We start from the raw sequence: 22,308 nt of genomic DNA on the forward strand, positions 1-22,308 counted from the left end.
AAAGGGTAGTCAATTCTGGCAAAGGACCACATCTTACTCCTGCCTCCCTACCCCAGAAGCTTTTGATCAAATTCTGAGAAACCCGAAAGAACTGATTTGCTAAATTCTTTGGAGAATATACTAGACATACAGATGAACTGCTCAGATGCCCTTTAAAGTGTGGTCATGGTTAGGGTGCCTTGAGTTAGGTGGGCCTGTCTGCTCCTACTGAGCACAGTCGTCTCTGAACAGGCAAGTTTGCTTCTGGGGGGTCAATTGTACTGGAAGAAACTCTGTTAGGCGGCCATTCCTGGCAGAATTCTACTTCCTCCCCCCCCCCCTTTTTTTTATCACAGGTGTTACTTCCCTCAAGTACAACCAGAATCTAAGTCTGACAGACACAGAAACGCTAATCATTGTTAACACATAAGTGCTAATGTTTGTTTATTTTTCCAAAACACTATCTTTGGCAGGCTTCAGGAAACCCATCTTTGAGCAACAATATACTCTTCTTTGTAGCAGAAAGATCTAGAGCAGCCGTGGGCAAACTACGGCCCGGCCCGTTTGAAATGAATAAAACTAAAAAAAAAAAGGACCGTACCCTTTTATGTAATGATGTTTACTTTGAATTTATATTAGTTCACACAAGCACTCCATCCATGCTTTTGTTCCGGCCCTCCGGTCCAGTTTAAGAACCCATTGAGGCCCTCAAGTCAAAAAGTTTGCCCACCCCTGATCTAGAGTGTAGATTTCTTTTCAATTCTCTTAGTCACAGACACTGTGGACAAAAAGGGGCAACATACTAAACCTGACAAGCTCAGGGGAGACCTGCATGGCAGCCTTACAAACTCAGAGACCTAAAGTGACCACATAGAATGATCTGAAATGAAAACTTTCTAATTAAAAGCAGTTCAAGAATCCCACTCCCACTAGCACTGGAGAAATACCACCCGTTCATTTCCCTGATAACACAAGAAATTGTGGTTATGCTCCTATTTTATAAACTGCATCCTTCGGGAGCATCAGTTGTGATCTCAGTCCTCTACCTCCCATTAATCAGGCAGAGATCGCTCACATAGATTTTCAGGTATAGTTGGCAGTTCGACGGATAAGATCAGAGCGAGGACCACAGGCCAGGTACTGAAGGTCACCAGGGTGCCGAGCAATGGGCAGAACTGGGAAAACAAACACAGCTCCCCAAGGCAATCTTTCCTCCCTAGCATATCGATGGTCATGTGCTTTGGACCCCTGATCTTTCTTCCCCAGAGATAACGTCTAGGCCTGGTTGTGTGTCAGCTCCAGGCTCTGCAAAGTGGCAAAACCAAACAAATAGTCCCGGCGCTGACCTCAGGACCAGCTTCAGTGAAGAATGACCCTCTGTCCTGGCGCAGACCAAACAGTCAGTGGAGACCATGACCCTGAAAGGACACACTGGAAAGCTGCTGAATGTTCTACTGAGATCCTCCCCTAGGGCCTCTCCTAAAAGTTCTACCATTAAAAGCCCTTCGAACAAAAGGACCCAGTGCTCTCCCTCCCAGGGGTCTGTGTGAAGGTAGAACACCCACAGTTTTCCCTTCCCCTTCTTCCCACCAGTTTTCCCTAAGCTTCAAAGACCCTTCTCTTGGCTCTATAACTTGTTTCTTGACCTCATTTCTTCTTCTTCTATGCCTTTCTAAATAAATATTCTCTTATAGTTTGAGTCTTGGCTCGGAATTCTTTCTTAGCTAGACCTCAGGCCCCAAGGTTGCTGAACTGAAGTCCAGTCTGACCCCACGGGTCTAATACCTTGTGCCATTCTTGCTGCCGCCAACAGTGGGAGAATATCCAGCCACTGCATTCCGTGGATCACTGAATAAACTGCTTCAAGTGATCTGTAAACACGCTGAGCTTTTTTTTTTTTTAATATATTTTATTGATTTTTTACAGAGAGGAAGGGAGAGAGATAGCGAGTCAGAAACATCGATGAGAGACAAACATCGATCAGCTGCCTGCACATCCCCGACTGGGGATGTGCCCGCAACCCAGGTACATGCCCTTGACCGGAATCGAACCTGGGACCTTTCAGTCCGCAGGCCGACGCTCTATCCACCGAGCCAAACCGGTTTCGGCACGCTGAGCTTTGCTGTTCTATCCAAGGAGTCTTATTAGAGGCCCGGCTTATATCTGAAGACACACATGAACTGAGATTCTCTAGGACATGGAACTTTCTAAGGATACTTGTTCTGGAAAGAGGAGAGAAGGGACATTCTCCTGGAATGAACAATGCACCCAAAAGGAAATGCTTGGTTGTTTTAAAGACTTCTCACTGTATTGTTAAATTCAAAGAGAAAGTTCAGGAGTCCCAGGAGAATGTAAACAAATGCGGGTTCTGTGTGTTGGGGAAATGTTTTCTTAGCAATAGTAAAGCTATCACCACATGGAGAAGACGACGGGGAGGAATCAAGACTCTGCTGACAGCACAACAAACTAAGAAAAGGGGCATTTAAAATTACTGAGCTGTGACTGTCCCTGGACATTTGGCAGCAAATGACTAAGTATTAATTGAATGCTTCTTGAATAAAACACATAAAGTGCTCATTCTCTAAGTTACTGAAAGCTTATCAATTAAGAAAGCTCCCATCTGGGTGAGTTGGAAGCAGTGGTCTGGGGTGTAAGAGGAGACCTGAGCTTGAGGGTTGCTCACCCCTCTGTGAGCTGATGGATGCCAAGACCCTCACTGAACATCTCCTGGGTCCGTTGTCCTCACTGCAGAGTTATTTCAGGGATTAACTGGATACACATGTGGATGTGCTTAGTAAATCTGCACAGCCATGCAGGTGTAAACTTTTATTTATTTTTTAAACAAAAGCCTCATTTAAGAATTGGCTGAATGCATATTCCCAGGGCAATACTAGGGCCCTATGGGATTCCAGCTCAGACAGACAGACAGCCTCATTCGAATCCCTGCTCCTTACACACCAGACACGTTGGAGCAGTGACTTAGCCCTCCATGGCTCAGTTCCCTCATAGGTAAGGTAGGAACAACGGTCATACCCATGACTTCAGACTGTGGTGAGTAAAAAAGGAACTCACCCAGAAAAAGCATCCAACACAAATCATGATTTGTGGGGCTGCCCCTAGAAGTGGTAGAACTTCTGAAACATGGAAAGGAGTGGACTTGGAGGGATGTCTGAGAGAAGCTGGGAAAGCCCGGGAGAGCCACCAACTGCAAGAGGCCCTTCTAATGAACTGGCAACCTTCCCTGGGGCCTGCCTGACGCTGAGACAGCAGGAAAGATTGCTGCTCTCGTCTCCAGGGGCATTTCTGTGTGTCCATATTGACTGTAAAGCAATTAACCACCGGCCAGCCAAGCTCCCGGCTGGCATTTGGGAAGGACCATCATAGACTGGTGTGTTTGTTTCCAGATATAAATACACTTTTCACAACTGTACATTCACATCACACAAGAAGAGTTGTCATGCAAAGAAAATTATCTTAAAATGGAGCACGGTCGGGTTTGGGGTTGATGAAGGTGATGGATCTCAAATGTCAGGACTGCGCTTGAAAGAATCTCTGGGCTGGTAACCACGCTGAGCTCTGGGCTGAGGCACATTCCATTATGAGTGGAGTGTGTTTATAATGGAATGACATGGATGGGTTCTTATAATCAGAAAAACACACTGACCTTCACACTACACAGGTGCAGCAGCATAATGACCCACCACGTGTAAGCGCATCAATTCCTGGGGAAAATCCAATGAGGTTAACTCAGTGTGCATCCCAAGCAAACAGAATCAGTGACATTACCCACATAAAGAACTCGGTGCCCCACACCCCGCCAACATACCTGTCCTGGGCAACCAACACGTAAAAAGAAAAATTACATGAGGATGATACCCACTTTAATAAATGGACAAAATGTAGCAAGCAACATATTTTGTGTCATTCATGAATAATTTTTTTTAATCCTCACCCGAGAACATGCTTAGAGAGAGGAAGGAAAGGGGGAGGGGGGGAGAGAGAGAGAGAGAGAGAGAGAGAGAGAGAGAGAGAGAAACATCAATTACTTGCCTTCCATATGTGCCCCAACCAGGGATTGAACCCACAAAGCAGGTATGTGCCTTGATCAGGAATCAAACTGGCAATTCTTTGGTGCATCAACTAAGCCACTCTGGCTGGGCATGAATAATATGATTCAGATTGTAAAATTTAACTTTAAGGAGTAAGAATCATGGGCCTACATTTTTCTTTTCTTTTCAGGAAACCGAGATTTGGTACGGTGTCTTTGGAGAGGGAAAATTCTGTGTTTGAGAAAACTAAAAAAATCCTCAGATATGCTCCACTCATAAGACCTCTTCAACCACAATAAAACTGGATCTATAGTTAAACTGCTGAAAATATCACTGACTCATCTTGGTGCCTTTCTCACTTAGAAATGTACTCCCATGTGTAAGATTGAAGACGGAGCACCATCCCCTTACATGTAGAGTCTAGCAGAGTATTACACCAAGTGGCAATCACTGGTCACAGCATTTTAGGACACAGAAACCTTGTCAAAATTTAGACCTTGAACATAAAGATGCCAGACACAGGAAATTTGCTGAAAGTATTTTACCTGGGTCCTCTTAATCCAAGTATCACTTTAGTTTATGAATCTTTATTCTGATTTTATAACCTCATCTTCCTCTGAAGTTAAAGTTGCTATAAAAGTAATCAATATGGTCTTATTCCAATAAAGTAATATATGATGTAAGGTTTTTAAACCCCCAGTGAAACCTGAAGTTTTGCTGACAAATGAGTTCATGTGAGAAATGAATCAATCACAAGCTTGCACTCTGAGTGCATAGATGAAGGTCCCATCCCTGGTGTGAGCAAATTTGAAACGGGGTGGGAGAGAGAGAGAGAGAGGGGGAGAGAAAGAGAGAGAGAGAGAGAGAGAGAGAGAGAGAGAGAGAATTTGACCTCCACATATTCAGATTCTGCTCTGTGCCATCTCCATGCTGGGTGCTACCTGGCTTCTCAGTGGTGAGGAAACTGCCGGGCGGTCCCTCCTTAAGGCCCCTTTCCCTGTCATGACCATTGGCCTCCCAGCAGCACCCCAGGAGGTCCAGCTCTGCTCCATTTGCTGGAGGCCCTCAGATCTTCATATGTTCACACTAGGGGCCCATGACCTCAATAACTATCTGAATATTGATAACGCCCAATTTCTGTGACAGCTTCAAGCTCTCATCTTATTCCAAAACTTAGCACTGAGAATACTGGTGTAAAATGTTTTCTTACAGTTTTTTAATTGTTTAACTGCAAAACATGATGCTGGCAATGAAGAATGAGAGCAGAAGCATAGTGGAGATTATTAAAAAATGACCAGCGTCAAAAGGATCCAGCTCTAGGGGATCCAAGATGACAGTGCAGTCGGTGGAAGCTACACTCACCTCCTGCCAGGACCAAACTGAAGTCACAACTAAATTATGAAACAATGATTCTAAGTAACCACCTGAAGACGAGTTGAAGAGAAGTCTTATCACCAAGGATTTAGAGAAGAAGCCACATCGAGACTGGTAGGAAGGGCGGAGATGCTGGCCCTGCCCCATAGGCAGTAGCTGACGTTCTGAGGGATATCTCACCTGCAGGGGTTTTCCCCTCAGAAATGCAGGGTCTAAACCTCAAACCAGGCTCCCCATCCCAGAGCACCAGAGCTAGGAAGAGGAGGTCACATAATAACTGACTTTGAAAAGCAGCGGAGTTTCTATCCGCCAGGGAGAGATGGAGTCCACTAGAAATACGGGCAACTGCTTAAAGGGCAAAAACACCACATTTAGTCTGCAGCCACTCACGCCGAGCTCTGGCGGAGGGAAGGTAGAGTGGAATAGAGTCGTGTGAAGAGAGTCTTTGGTTTCTGGCTCTGGGGAAGGAGCTGAAGGGCAAGCACCAGGGTCCTTGTGCCAAGTCATTCTCCCATACCGTAGACACTATTTCTTAGCTAGAGCCATCCCCTCCCTGTGCATCACGCTGGGGGAAAGCAACAGTCCCAGCTTCTGGACTCCTTCTTACCCACCCAGTGGAACTTACACCTTGCCGAGGGGTACAGCCCGAGGCTCTTCCAATCAGCGAGCCTAACAGGCAGCCAGCAGCCAAAGCTAGACTGAAGTGGACCTCAAGGTGCTTTGGGACTTTTGTTGACCTACCACTGGGTTCAGGGCTGGTAAAAGCCAGCCTTGGTGCATAGCTTGATCATTCATGCACAACCCAGGTGCAGCAGAGGCACCACAAGCAGTGGATCGCTTGTAGCTCCAAACAGGGTTGCTGAAGGGGAGTCACAGGAAGCATCTTATATTGGCCTGCACCAGAGTCCACCCCAAGAGGCTCAGAACCAACACTCCCAGTGTCCCACTTCAGACAACAGCAGAGCAGGATCCAATAAGCTTAGCAAGCAGCATATTATATACATATACACATACACATACACATATACATACATATACACATACATATACATATACATATCGGCAGGCATCAAACCCTGCTGCAGTCAGCACCTGCACAGCAGCTCACACACCACGGTCAGGGTTGAGCCTTATAGTCAGCCAGCCTGAGGGTCAATCCCTCACACAAACAGGCCAACGGCAAACAAAACTCAGTTACAACAGAAGGGCCAAAATAACCCACATAAGGGACATTACCAGAGCACTTAGCCCAGGTGAACAAGGACACTGCACCACTGGACTCCATAAGACACCTACTATGTTAGGCCACCCAACAAAGACGGGGAGTCATAGACGAGCTACCAAATACATAGAAACAAACACAAAGAGGCAGCCAAAAAGAAGATGTGTTCTATTTGAGTTGCTTTTGGGGCAGAGCAAATATTAACCATTTTAAATCATTCTTTGCTTACTGTCCACAGACAGCACAGAAGAGACATTTTGATAGCACTTCCTATGTGTCAATGAGGTAGCTGAAACAAAAACTTTGTGCATCCTGCAATAAGGAAACCAAAATTCTCTAGCTGTGTTTTTGTTTTTTGGAACCGATCATCTTGTTCCATAAGCAAAAAAAAAAAAAAAAAAAAAAACAAAAAAAACTCTAAAGACTGAGAACAAATGGAGAAACTGACTTGGGGAGGGTGTGAAGTGGTGGCTGGGGACTTGGGTTCTGCTCATCCCAGTACATAAGCATTTAGGGCCCTGGTCCAAGGCTGGGCTGGAAAATATTTCCTGGTCCAGGCTGACACTTGGAGAAACTGAGGGAACAAAGTAGGAATTGGGGTCGTCTCGGAGTCACATTGGTGAGTAGGCAGATAGGAAGATATGAGCTGGGAAAGGCAGTTGGGGCTTGGAGGGGAGAGATGTAAGATGTGACAAACCAAAACTAGACAATGGAGGCAGCAGACCCCTATGTGAGGAGAGAAGATTTAGGGTCCCTTCAGGATGTGGTCTAACTGATGGCATAACACCTGGGTAAAGGAGCCTTATAGCTTGAAGATATATATTTTTGAGAAATAAGGGAGGGGGAAACTTCCTTAGGGGTACCCCAAACCCCAACAAAACAGAGCACTTGGTTGGGATTTGGCCTGCTGATTTGCCCATTCAGACTGTATCTGAATATATTCCTTTTCTTCAAATAAATTCTCACTGCTTTTGCTATTTGTTGTCTCTTGTTAGAATTTGCTCCTATAAGAGGACAACACCGAAGACACAGTGTACTCTCTCTGGCCAGAGGTCACCCTGACCACTGCTGACATCTTGGGGCCCGACTCAGAAGGCGCAAACCGTAAGTCCTCTGGCCGGGAGGCTGGAGGGAGGGCTACGTTGTGTTTGCTTTTTGTCCAGGATCAGGAGAACAAGGCAATAATTGTACGTGACAGAAAAACAAAAGCAGCTGTGAGCGCCTGGCAATGACCTAGTGCTGAAGATAGGAGCACATCTTCCCTCTGGTCTGTGGAAGCCAGCACTCTCAGGTGAGTGTCAGAGGGTTTTCCTCCTAACATGTCAGAGCCTCACAGGGCCTCCAGAATACACTTGTAATTAAACTTTGACCCATCTGGGGGGCATATAGAAGGGCTGGTCATCCAGTACTCCGGGTCCCTGCGGTTGTTTTATGTAGCTGGTGAGACAGAATAAAGCACATAAAAAGAGAGGTGATAACCATCGGTGTCACAGCTTCCGGGAGCCCCCTTCACAAACAGCACACTTCAACGCATCACATTAAACTCCAGGAATTCCACTTGCAGTCATGACTTCCCTGTGCCCACACTCCCGGTGTTACACATGCATTGTTATGATTTAAAGTGCCTGGCCTGCCTGACTGGACTTCTTAATCTGCATTCTTGCCTTCCTCTCTGTAGAAACTGTACTTTGGGAAATGGCTGCATGTATGGCAGAAATAGGAATAGACACTACACGTTAGAGGAATACAGGGTCCAGTTTCCTGGGAAAGAGACAGATACTCCCCTCCTCACTTGCATTCTTCAACACTGTCAAGAGAGACATTGGCCTGATTTTCTTAATAGGCAATTCCTCATCTGCACCTGGACATGATATAGGCCCCATAACTTAGGAGAGCATGTTGAGGGCTTTATGCTCCATCTTTTTGTCAGGCTCCTTCAAGCCCATCAGTGGAGTCCCCTCGCTTGCACTCCCCTGGGAAGTAACTTTTGGGCTGCATGGGACCCAGGGCTCTTTTACTCCACCTTGGTCAGACTACCAATCCCTGAGTTTCACACCCTTAAGAGCTTCTCCAGATTCTAGAAAAGCCTGATAGGGATAGTAAGAGATGTCCGGTTTGCAACTATAGGGCAATCTTTGGAGTCACTCCTTGGTATAGGCTCCCCACCTTTCTTTTGAGTGAACATGGCCTCCCTTATTTCTTTAGACACTTAACATGCATGAGGCCATGGAGGCCCAGAGATGAGAGTACAGGGGCATTAGCTGGCTCAGAGAGGGATATGGTCTGCAGAATTGGAAAGGAATATGCTACTGGTTTAAATGCTGAAAATCCAGACTATCCCTTGGGAAATTAGATTTAAAAGATGCCTTTGTCTGTATCCTGTTAGATCCAGCTTGTCAATTTTTATTTGCCTTTGAATAGACAGACATACAGGGGTTTCAGCAGCAGCTTACTTGGACCGTCCAATTTCAAGGCTTCAGAGATAGCCCCCATCTCTTTGGGCAAGTCTTAGCAGAGGATTTAAAGAACCTATCACTAGAGGGGGTTGAACAGATCTTACAGTATGTTGATGATCTTCTAATTTGTTCTCCCACCAAAGAATTCGGGGGAAAGTATTTCAAACAGGCTTTAAACTTCTTGGCAGAAGGGGATATAAAGTTTCTCAAGAAAAGGCACAATTTGTGCAACAAAAAGTAAACCTCTTAGGTCTGACCTGGACACCTGGAGAATGAATTATATCCCAAGAAAGAATACAAGCAATCCCAGGCCCACCATGCATGACAACTGAGGGCCTTTTTAGGAATAACAGGATACTGTATACCTCGGATCTTGGGGTATGGAGAAAAAGCCTATCCCCTATATAATGTCCTATGGGGACATAGCATAATCTGGAAAAAAAGAACAGAAAATGGCCTTTATAGAGCCAAAGGAAGCCTTACTGCAGGCACCTGCCCTGGGCATACCTAACGCTGGAAAGCCTTTCCATCTCTATATCACAGAGAGGGAGGAGTTAGCAATAGGAGTCCTTACCTGAGCTATAGGTCCAACTAAGAGACCTGCAGGATACCTATCTAAGCAGTTGGACGCAGTGGCAAGAGGAGGGCTGCATTGTTTAAGGGTTATTATAGTGGCAGCTGTATTAATAGAAGCCCTAAATATAATTCTAGGCCAGGAAATTATTCTATATACCTCATATCAGATTAACTCTGTCCTAAATCTCAAGGGATCTCATTGGCTAACAACCGCCTATTGAAATATCAGCTAATACTATTAGAAAACCCACAAATAAAAATTAGACCCTATTCCATATTAGATCCAGCAACCTTAATGCCAACCCCAGATCTGGAAATGTCCCTTGTTGCTGTGAAATTATAGAACAACATATGCCACCTGAAAAGATCTTAAGGATGAACCTCATTTAAATCCTGGTAATACAGTGGGGCCTTGACTTACGAGTGTACCGACTAACGAGTTTTTCGAGATACGAGCTGTCTCTCGGCCGATTTTTTGCTTTGAGTTGCTAGCTAAAATTCGGGTTACGAGCCAGCTTCAGATACCCCACCGCTAGTTGGCACAGCAAACGTCACAGTGAACGCCACAATAGCAGCCCAGCATCATGTGTCATTGTTATGGTGAAAATTGATTTGACATACGAATAATTTGAGTTACGAGCTCCGTCACGGAACGAATTAAACTCCTAAGTCAAGGCCCCACTGTATATGGTTCTCGGATGGCAGCTATATGAGTGATGGAACCCGCTATGGGGGATATGAAATTGTTCTCTTCACCAAACTACAGAAGCTAAGGCTCCACCACCCGGAACCTCAGTCCAATTGGCAGAACTGATTGCATTAACCAGGACTCTAGAATTGGGCAGGAACAAGAGATTAAACATATACACTGATTCCAAATAAGCCTTTTGGTCTGACATGCTCACGCTGCCGTCTGGAAAGAAAGAGGCTTCTTAAGAGCTAAAAATAGCCCCATAAAATATGGAACATAAATTTTAAAACTACTCAAGGTTGTACATCTCTCTAAAGAAACAGCAGTGGTTCATTGCAAAGCACACCAGAAAGGAAACACTGACAGGGCAACAGATTAGCAGACCAGATTGCAAAGAATATAGCCTCAAACAAGGAAAATAAGCCCTTAATAGGGGCCTCAATGCCAACAATTATCATAGGAAGACGATCAACCCTGATATATACTCAAGATTAAATAAATTGAGCCGAGCAGAAAGGTCATAATAAAGTTAAAGGAAAATGGCACCAATTAGGAAAACTTATACATCCTCCTAAAATTATTCAATGGAAAGCCCTTAAGGGATGACATGATTCATGCCATTTTGGAAGGGATAAATTAACTCAGATATGCTCGCAAATATTTACAGAAAAAGGGCTAAATAAAACCATCCAGCTGTTCTGTCAGGGATGTCACCTTTGCAACATAAACAACCAACAAGGGGGCTGTCTGGACAGCCCCCACCTCTTCTGGAACCTGACCAAAGACGGGGCACATATCCAGGAGAGGATTGGCAATTAGATTTTACCCAAATGCCCTCCTGCCTAGGGAACCTTTACTGGATGGGTAGAGGCTTTTCCTACTCCAACAGAGAAGGCCCCAGGAGGTTGTTAAAGTGCTACTTAGGGAAATAAATCAAGGTTTGGATTGCCATATTCCTTACAAAGTGACAATGGTCCATTATTGGCCTCCCACATCGCCCAGGAGGTCGGCAAAGCTCTAGGCATAAAATGGCATCTATATTCAGCCCCGAGGCCGCAGTCTTCTGGAAAAATAGAAGGGGCCAATCAGAATCTCAACAGAACAATAGCAAAGCTCTCAGGAAACTTGTCAAAACCAGCTTGACTACTATGCATTGCCCCATTGAGAATTCTGAGTCTGACCATGTTATTAAAATTAAGTCCTTTTGGAACTTTATATTGAAGACCTTTCCTCTATTCATGTATCACTCTAGAGGAGGAATCTCACAAAATAGAACACGTTGTAACTTCCCTGGCCAGCTTTCAAAAGGCCATTCAAGAGCTTAGATGGAAGGAACCTCCTTCCAGCACCAAGCCCCTATGAACCAGGGACATCGGTCCTAATGAACACTTGGAGGCATGGGTCTCCGGGTCCCAATTAGCCCCCATTTGGAAAGGGCCATATACTGTTGTACTTTCTACTCCAACAGCCATCAAGGTATCAGGCATTACCAGTTGGATATGTCCAACCCAGGTAAATCCATACTCCAGTTCAGACAAGGGACAAACCATACAATTGTCCTTCAAAACTTGGATAACAGAGCTACTTGAAGATTTAAAACTACTTTTCAAGAAGGGGGTTACCGCCCTGGACAGTTTGGCTCAGTGGATAGAGCTTTGCCTACAGACTGAAGGGTCCAGGTTCAATTCCGGTCAAGGGCATGTACCTTGGTTGCGGGCACATCCCTAGTAGGGGATGTGCAGGAGACGGCTGATTGATGTTTCTCTCTTGTCGATGTTTCTAACTCTCTATCCCTCTCCCTTCCTCTCTGTAAAAAATCAATAAAATACATTTTTTTTTAAAAAAAGAAGAGGGTTACCTTCCAAGAAAAATCCTCGAAGGATAAGTAATAATGATAAAATTAAGTATGGAAAGCAACATCTAGGTAAGTTCATGTCTCAAATTTTACTATTGTTTGTAAATTTCTTTATGCTCTTTTGGATTGACCTTTTATTCATCTGCTGTCTGTCTCAAAATCCCCCGTTCCCCATGGAAAGTGTGTCTAGAATTGCTTTTCCTTGGAGTACTACTCTCCTATGTAACCTTTCTCCTCATTTGCTTATTTAACTCAACACGCCAGGCACCCCATTTTAGGCTTGTTTTAACATTTCCTATGACCACACATAAAATGAAACTTTCCAATTTCTTTCTTACCCTCACTTTCCTCTTCTATTATATCCCAATAAATAAGACACAAACACATAACTCCTAAACAATTGCCAATATGACTGTTCAGGCTATATGCACACCTGACTGTTGGATATGCTTAAACGCCAAACAAAAGGCTTCCGTCATCCTGGCCACACTCTCTGAATGGCCACCACTCCAGCATTGCTACACATCCATACCCATAATGCCTTTCAAATTCAAGCCCATTGGTCTTTCACAACTGCAATAAATAATTAATTTTGACACCTATACCAGAATTATCTTTCTAACTATCAACCACAAACTAATAGGCCTCCCATCCATGGGCCCATTTTTATAGACCGCTCCGCTAAAACCCACAAATTCCCTTTATGCATTCAATGCTTCACCAGAAACTACTCAGCCCCATGTTTAGGAAACAGCACAGAAACATGGGGCGGGGGGTGGTGGTGGTGGGGTAGTGGTGGGACACTCTCAAGAAGAACAACCATATAATCTCACAACCCTGCTAGAGCTTACTTCAGCACACAGACTGACTTCACTGTCACTGTCAACGGCTTTGGTGCTGGTCGGGCAAAAACTACTTGTTTCCAGCCAATAGCTGACTTGCCCTTCCCCAACACAACTGTGTCAACACATCTGAGTTCTGCATAAATCGCCCTCAAGGGGCCCTGGAGGCATTCAACCCCACTAAAATCCCATAAGAGGCTCTCATACACAATTCCTCTCACTTTAATATTTAGGGAAGATCCAATACTCTCCTGATTAAAAATGCCAGGGGAAGCATCCCAGGGATTAAATCTGCCCTTAAATCCGGTCTCTTCAGGTAATACAGCAGCACAATTCTTTAGCTGGGGCTATCTCAGAGATCCCGAACTAAGCCGTCAAAAGGGACAGACAAAACCCAAAGGCTACGTTCCTCCAGACAGAGTACTATGCTACACTTCCATGGGACTCGGGGCTACATTATATATGTGGCAAGGAAGCTCCCATCCCCTTGCCAGCTCAATGACAGGATGATGTCCCTGGGGATATGGCTGGCCATATATCTTCATTGCAAATGGATCTACCCCTATGCAGCTCCCTCACACTATTAATAAGGCACCCCACAAAAGGCAGCCCTATTAATTACCCTACAGCATTCTTAAGCTTTAGCGCTGGGCTCTCTGGAGCCTCAATAGGTAGCACAGCATGACTCTATAGGTCAATCAGCTAAAGAAACCTCCCAAATGTTTAAACACATTGCCAACACCATAACTAAATTACAACCACAAATTTATTCCCTGACGGCTGTGGTCCTCCAAAATAGAAGGACCTTGGATTTTTTTCACAACAATCCTAGGGGGAACCTGCCTATTCCTCCAGAAGGAATGTTGCTATTATATTAACCAATCCCTTCAGGTACAAGAGGATATTAGAAGCCTCATTGCAAAGACCATAGACTTAGAAGACAAAGACTCCATTTTGGTGGAGTCCCCTCACTTCCACCATCTTCCAATAAATAACTCCCTTTATCCCAATCCCATTAGGGCACTTAATAACTCAAATTTTTGGATCCCAAATTCTAAACGCTCATGTTTCCTTTGTTTCAGATTGAGTACAAGCTATGAGACTTCAACTGATACTGGCTCAAGGATTTCACCCAACCCTAGATATGCCTCCATCCCCCTTGAATAAGCCCATACAACAAAACCCACTAGGTCAGACTGCACAATGCTTCCACTCCACCCTAGCCTATCCGCTCCCAGACAGAGAGCAAGGGCCAACTCAACTCTATATCCAAACTGAGCAGGAAGTAGATCCAGAAGTCAGAGCAACATCCTTCAACTTCCCAAATGAATCTGACCGATATCACTGGAGGGGAGAATGTTAGAGTAGGCAGATAGAAAGATATGAAAGGCAGTTGGGGTTTGGAGGGGATACATGTAAGACATGACAAACCAAAACCAGACAATGGAGGCAACAGATCCCTATGTGAGGAGAAGAGTTAGAGTCCCTCCATGATGGTCAAACAGGTGGCATAACACCTGGGTGAAGGAGCCTTATAGCTTGAAGACAGTTTTTGAGAAATAAGGGAGGGGGAGACTGACTTAGGGGCACTCCAGCCTAAGGGTATAAATATCCCAAACCCAATGAAGCGGGCGCGTGGTTTGGTCTCAGCTGGCTGAGTCGTCCACTCTGCAAACAAATTCTCACCTGCTCTTGCTGCTATTTCTTGTCTCTTGTTTGAATTTGTTCCTACAAGAAAACAAGAACTGAGGACACAGAGCACCCTGACCACTGCGACAACATCAACAGCCAGCAGGACAAAGGCACCGTTTGGGTTGAAGAATTAAGCAGTTGCGGAAGCTAAAGAAGAAAGAGCAATTTGGAAAGCTGGCTGGAAGAGGGGGTTGCTCTAAGACCACCTACTCATCACCTGGGCAACCAGGATTGATAAGGATCCAACTTCCATATAAGAGATTTCCATGGGTCCACTAATGGCAAGATGAGGTCGCAGATACTGGGGATTTGTCAGGCACTAGAGTATAAACCTCTTCTCTATGCAGAATACTTACGCTGTCATCCGAACCTTGTCTGAAATTCTACTTATCAGGATTCATTTACAATAACAGGTATCTAGGTGGTGGTAGGTATACTGTGAATCACCTATATCCTGGGTAACTTTATTTCATCACATTGTTTTCCTAATACATGGAAAGCAGTGCACATCCTCTGGAGGGCAAAGTATGGTCATTGGGTGCCAAGGGAGAAGAAACATCCACACTGAAATTTCACATCGGAATGTCTTCAAGTAAATCAATCCTTCTTTTTCATAAATGAGATAGCAAAATCTTTATGCCCCGCATAGCCATGCAAAGTGGCACTTTAGTGATACTCTGGCTCTCTTTTAGTCTTTCCTTGATTCAGAGATAAGAGATTATATTTATTAATCCAATAACCTAACTTCCTCCTGCTTCTGTCCACCACACCCTGTTCCCTGAGAATGAAGAGGCTTGTGTCCTCTTCTTGAGTCTCAAGATTTATTGCTCTTTCACTAGAGAAGGTACCTCTCTACTCCCTGCCTCACTTACCACAGACCCAGGTAGCCAAGGTATGGCAGGAACATTCTTATGATGGCCATTTACACATGAAACCTGGAGTTTGCTGTATTTAGTTATTCCACCCCCCCCAACCCCCCCCGAGAATCCTAGTGTCAGGTTAAATTTTACACAAAACTGGAATATATAGAGAATCAGGGCACCTTTAGTTGTAGGTGTGGGAGGTCCTTAGAGTTTATCCTTCTCCAGAACCTGAGATTAGGAGCCCAAACAATAGGTGCTTAAAGGCACAGTTACAAATATGACAAGGGCATATGAAACAACCCAGGTAGAAGTGAAATAGCCTAGTTGTTTGTGTCCAACTGCTCATCCAATTCATCCTGAGTTTAAGAAGCATCCATTTCACTGCACACGCTGCTTTCTACAGAGCCTCTTCATGCAGCATCCAAAGACTGCTTATAAAAAATTTGAGGAAATAAGAGTATGTCCCAACACCATGTATTCCTTTGAGACTCTTATAATGAGGGCAGACTGCTAATTGTCACATTGGTTCCCTATAGGGATCTGTGCCAATTAAGAGGAGTTTGAGTTCTGGGGCAGTGGAAGAGGGTAGGAAGGGCTGAGCCCTAAGCCTCTTATGTCTTATTTGATTATTTATTTAACTCAAACCTAAGGTATGTTTATAAAAGTGCATTGAAAATTAAATAATACATTATTTTAAAGGGCATATAACAATAGTTTAATTAGCACATAAGTATAATTTGATCCTGTCTGTATGTATGTGTTTGATGTCAAATACAGGCATATGTGAAAGAATGTATGAAAAAAAAATCCTAGAAGTCTCTAAAGCTGAATGGTGAAAATACTAAGAATTATAGAGTATTTTTTGTCTGTTTTTAATATAAAGGACATATTTTTGTGTCTGTAAAAATCTTGAATCTGCTTAAATATTCACTCATCAGAACTTAAAGCTCATAAACACAAGTAACTTTAATTTCAAAAGCTCTCACATGAGATACCCAAAAAGCATTTTACTTTTATTATCCACTGAAAAGGATTTCCTGCTATGCAATGGACAGCACACTGGAAGGATAAGAATGCCCAACCCTTGAGGAGGATTCTATATTAAATAATTTCAAGCCTGATCATTTATCATTCACAGAAAATTCTTCAAAATTTCATGGTTGTAACTTTTTCTAGGATATGAGCTGAAACTCCCTCCTTTTTCCTCCCATTGTTTCTCATATATCTGTAATAAATGATTGCAGTGAATTATTTTTTATGAGACTGTAACTTCCCACTAGGTTGTCTGCATGGAGTTAAGGCAGTCCTCCATTACGTCGGACTCGATATACATCATTTTTGGTTACATCACCATCTTCAATTTATTTATATGTAAAAAAAAGTTCTGTCATTTCGACGTATGTACATATGTGCTTAATGTTTTTTATTATTTACCACAAGTAAAGGTCAGGAATTGCTATCTTTCTTTTAAATTTTTTTTACTGTTTCACTTCATTACTGCTGTGTATGTGCTCCATGTGAGTGACGTAGGTGCTTATGTAGGTGGGTTCTGACTTACGGCAAAAATTGCATTATATCATGCCGTAGGAACGGATCTCCGATATAACTCGAGGTCCTACTGTATAAGCATCAGATCCATGGAGCATGGCCAGCACTCAGTGGGTTTGCTAAAAACACGATGTTCTAAACATTTAAATGTTCACTCAAATTTTGAGCAAGACCTAAAGAAATACCAGATTATGTGATTTAAAAAAAAGTCTTGAAAGATGAAATTTTATAAAAATAACATATCAGAACTTAAGTGTGTGTGTGTGTGTTTAACTAGTGATTTTGAGCAGCTAATCACTTAGTGAAAATACATTTCCCATCACCCAGACTAGTCTTGGAACTCTTTTATTGTAGAGACATAATCTTCATTCCATATAAGAAAGCCGGACATTATTTTTAATAAATTCACACACTTATTTTCTTTTAAAACTAAAATTTGAGAAAAAAATCAAATACAAAAAACATGGGTTTTTCATTCTTACACTTGCCCATCTAGCCCACCATAGTGTGTCAAATGTCAACTTTTTGTGAGTAGATGATATCAAGACATAACAGTCTCACTTTCTCTAAGTTAAAGGATGCTGGTTTCATTAATGTTCCCACTAGCTGCCTAACCTTTCCCAGAAATATTCCTCTTTCTTCACTATGTTCCCAAAACAAACAAACAAAAACCCTTGTACTGCACATGAGCTGCTCCAACCCTATTATCAGCTGAACACATTACCTGATTTTCTTGGGACTTGTGTATTTGCTCTATTTCCACTGGTACCAGAATCAGCTGAGTGACTTTCATCTCTCACTGGATACTAGCATTTATTTAACAGATTCTTCCTAACCTGCTCTTGCTCATCAACCCAGCTTCCAGGCCTGAATGGTCTGTAACTTAATAGCTTCTCCTCCTCTTTGAGTAAAGAATGTAAATTCCCTAAGTATTAACAAGGCCCTTTAAAATGCGGCCTCTGCTACCAGCACTGATCTCTACATGTACGTTCTCCCTTCAGGACCTTTCCCCAAGAAATTTCCAAGGAATCCATAAAAATTAATAAACAGAATCCTCATTTAAAACGGAGTTTGGAAGCTAGAAGAGAGAACTCTCATGAATGTGCCACTCAGCACATACTGCTGACTCTAAGAGACAAGTATTGCAGGATAAAAATTATATGATCTTATCAGAAGATGCAGAAAAAAAACATTTGATAAGACACAACATCCATTTATTATTATAATATTCAATAAAATTGTTATAGAAGGAAAGTACCTCAACATAAGAAAGGCCATATATGACACACCCTCAGCCGATATCATACTCAGTGGTGAAAAACTAAAAGATTTTCCTAAAATCAGGAACAAGACAAGGATGCCCACTCTCATCATTCCTATTCAGCATAGTTCTAGAAATCCTAGCCAGAGCAATCAGGCAAGAGAAATAAATAAAATGCATCCAAGTTGGGGATGAAGAAGCAAAAGTGTCACTCTTTGCAGATGACATGATTCTGTATACAGAAAACCCTAATGACTCCACCAAAAGACTTTTAGAAACATTAAACAAATATAGTAAAGTTGCAGGTTACAAAATCAATGTACAAAAATCCGCTGCTTTCCTATATTATTAACAATGAAACTATAGGAAAAGAAATAATAATTATTTTTGCAATAGTGACCAAAAGAATAAAATACCTATCTGAAATCAATTGTTAATAGTATTAAGCAGTGTTAGGAGCAGATGTGGCCCAGCTGTTGGGAGTGCTACTGGCACATGTCTTCATCTCCTTCAGGTCAGCCTCAGTAGCAGAGAGCTGCCTCACCCAAGGTCATGACCTTCCAATGATGACACATACCCCAAAACAGATATAGAGGCCCAGCCATTTTGGTTGCATAGAGAACAACCCTAACAACCATTTCAGCTCCAGAGGCAATCCCTACAAAACATCCTAAACAGCTAACTCCGTCTCAGAGTTCATTTCCAGGAGAACCCAAACTGTCACATGACATAAAACAGGTCCTCAAGAATTGGGAGCATTTGTTATGAATGTGATTGATGTGCCTTTTGGAGATAACCTTTACATATTGTCCATACCACTAAATACAAACTGATCCTAAGATGTATTAAGTACTTACTATGCATCTGGTACAGTGCTAGTTATAAAGATACAGAGTTTAGCAAAAACAATGCTTGCTGTCAAGTAGGTAAGACTGAAAATTAAACATGATTGTACAATTAACCAAAACACCGTTTTGGCAAGACTACTATGGTCCCTTCTCAATCCATACTCTCCTGATATCCACATGCTGATAACAGCAACATCAAGGGCCATCAGTGGGGAAAGAACCCTGGAGTCTGGGGGTGGAAGTCACCATTCATTTTCTAACAACAATAACAAAAAGCCCACAACCTAATTTTAAAGTAAAGAAGCTCATTGTCTCCTGAAAAACTCTCTGCTTACCGTTCATACAAAAAGGTTGACGGGTAGATGTCCACAAATCCTGGACTTCCAAGTTGTAAAGAATGTGAAACTGAGTTTTAGATCTCTGCTTCTTGATTTCTGTATTGAATTTATTGGGCTGACATTGCTTAATAAAACTATATAGGTTTCAGACATCATCTGTATATTTCATCTTTTTAGAATTAATACCAATGCTTTTAACAATGTTTTTATTAAATGTATTGAGGTGACATTGGTTAATAGGATCATATAGGTGGTAGGTGTGGATTTCTATTTATGAGATCTGTATATTACACTGTGTGCCCACCTCCCAGAGTCAGATCATCTTCAGTCATCATATATTACGCCCCCTTCACTCTCTACCCCTCACCCCTTCCCCTGGCAATCACCACACTGCTATTTGTGTCCACAAGTTTCAGAACTTCTGTAGTTTAATTTCAGCTCAATCACAATAACAACCCCCCCCCCCCAAACAAAACAAAACTATATTTTGCTTCTATTGTAGCGGGATGTATCCTAAAAGCCAAATGAAATCATGTTTCTTTAAGCAAAGAGCAAACTGCACTCTATGTGGCTATTTCAACAAGCAGAAATAGTATAAAGCTCGATTATTTACTCTTATGAAACATCTCAGCCTGAAGTGTTGTTAAAAAAAAAAAAACAACCCCAACATAACACATTCTTGCATGATTGAATCTGTATTACCATTACAAAAATCATAACAGATGCATTAAAATGTTTGCCTGGGTGCTACCTATTATCCTTTAGCTCTGCCTTTGAAAGCTTAATAAAGGCTTCCTTAGATGACAGGCAACTTGAATGGTCTTTCACAAAAAAATATTTTTAAAGTACAAAATTTCCATTACCCTCTGCTGGCCAGAGGCAAGTTCCTAAAGGGTACATAATTGTGCTAGCACATAAAGCAGCCTTAAAATAGTCTTTAGAAGCAATAAGGCCCTGAAACTGCCAAATAACCCAGTTCTTATGTCCCAATTTGATGATCACTCTGACTCACCCATGTTCTCTGTTTTCATTTTCCCATGTCCACATGTTTTCACTTATGTAAGCTATTCTCCCAGGCAGCAGAAGCACTGGAAGAGCACTGCCCGTGTTCAGACTTCACCAGTGCCCAGCTACCACTGACTGCTGATAGGCCCCACATGCCTTCCTCATCTGTAAACAAGTGGACCGGTGTGGGAAGAGCTCAGGAGATTTATCTCAGTGCAGTGGCAGATGCAATGGCGTGAGCACACTCCGCCTATACAAGCTTCCTCGGCACACCAGGAAGTGGCAGCGCCCGCCTGAGCACACCTCCTAGAGCCCCTACATAGTACCCTGATCTTTCCTACTATTGGATGCCCTAAGGATAGTGTAAACTTCTGATTGGTCCAAAAAGTTATATATACTGCAACACTTACACAATAAACTTAGATCTGTGTCACTGAACCTGGTCTCCGGAGTCGGGCATGCTTCGTTAGGACTCCGTCGGCCTCACCTCCGCAGGACCCCCTGCTTCAGCCCGGGTGTGCCCAAAGAAGGCTTGTCCATTGCACACCCTCTATTTCTCTGCTTCAGAAGCTTCTCTCTTTAAAAACATGATACCTTCCATGGGTAAAACCCCACTCTAGAACCACCAGGTGAGTACATTTACAGAACTATTGCAAAGATGCTCGGGCAACTTACTAAGGCTGTAACTTCTAGATTCATATATAAATGTTCAACTCCCCATTTTTTCACCTATTAAGTTTTATTCACTTAATTATTTATTATTAATTTAAAATTTTATACATTGTCTTATAGCCAAAGATATTTTAGAGATAACATAACTATACATAATCTAGTGTAGCGGTTCTCAACCTGTGGGTCGCGACCCCTTTGGCGGTCGAACAAACCTTTCACAGGGGTCGCCTATGACCATCCTGCATATCAGATATTTACATGATGATTCATAACAGTAGCAACATTACAGTTATGAAGTAGCAACGAAAATAATTTTATGGTTGGGTCACAACATGAGGAACTGTATTTAAAGGGCCAGAAGACTGAGAGCCACTGAAGTGGCTCTCAACCAAGGGGTGATTTTGCTCTCCAGAGGTCATTCACAGGTCTCTGGAGAAATTTTTGCTTGTTACAACTGGGGGTGGTCAGGCTTCTATTAGTGCGCAAACACATATGGCCAATCCCTGTAAGAAACGATTGTTTGGCCCAGAATGTTAATAGTGCTCAGGTATAGAAACCCTAAGTCCAATACCATAAAAAAAATAAATACTATGAGGTCACAGTGACATAAATAAAGGAAAGAATAAATTAATAAGTGGAGAAGAGACTAACCTCCTGTGGAGAGAAATTCTAAAGAATCTAGGGAGGCGGAACTTAGTCTCCATTCCTTAAATGTAAACTGTACATAGTGACTTCCTCCTGAAGAGCACTGTGTGGAAAGCGGAAAAAATGACTTGTTTTTACAGTGGAGAGACCTGACAATCACCATCTCAGCCAGATAATCATCCACAATAGCTCTGCCATTGTGGTTCAGTGGTTGAATGGGAGTCAAGTTAAAGATTTGAAATATGAAGAAGCAAAAAACACCCAACCAGAAAAGCAAAAAGCAAAAAGAATCCAAAAATATGAAGATAGCGTAAGGAGCCTCTGGGACAGCTTCAAGTGTACCAACATCAGAATTATAGGGGTACCAGAAGAAGAGAGAAGGCAAGATATTG

The 22,308-nt window shown here is 42.8% G+C and overlaps 1 protein-coding gene across 4 annotated transcripts in view; it reads right to left on the minus strand.

The window, feature by feature from the left end:
- HECW1 (HECT, C2 and WW domain containing E3 ubiquitin protein ligase 1) overlaps positions 1 to 22,308 on the minus strand; it is a 164,314-nt gene that overhangs the window by 109,623 nt on the left and 32,383 nt on the right. For 2 of the 4 annotated variants that reach the window (XM_006757226.2, XM_006757223.2), the window contains exon 1: positions 3,644 to 3,706. The exons of the other annotated variants lie outside the window; for them this stretch is intronic. In XM_006757226.2, the coding sequence (XP_006757289.1) occupies positions 3,644 to 3,670 (27 nt within the window). In that variant the 5' untranslated portion in view covers positions 3,671 to 3,706. Of the gene's footprint in view, positions 1 to 3,643; positions 3,707 to 22,308 lie in introns of those variants that run through there. 4 annotated transcript variants of the gene reach the window in all.

The sequence above is a fragment of the Myotis davidii genome, unplaced genomic scaffold, assembly GCF_000327345.1.
Source record: "Myotis davidii unplaced genomic scaffold, ASM32734v1 scaffold573, whole genome shotgun sequence".
In the NCBI taxonomy this organism is placed as follows: domain Eukaryota; kingdom Metazoa; phylum Chordata; class Mammalia; order Chiroptera; family Vespertilionidae; genus Myotis; species Myotis davidii.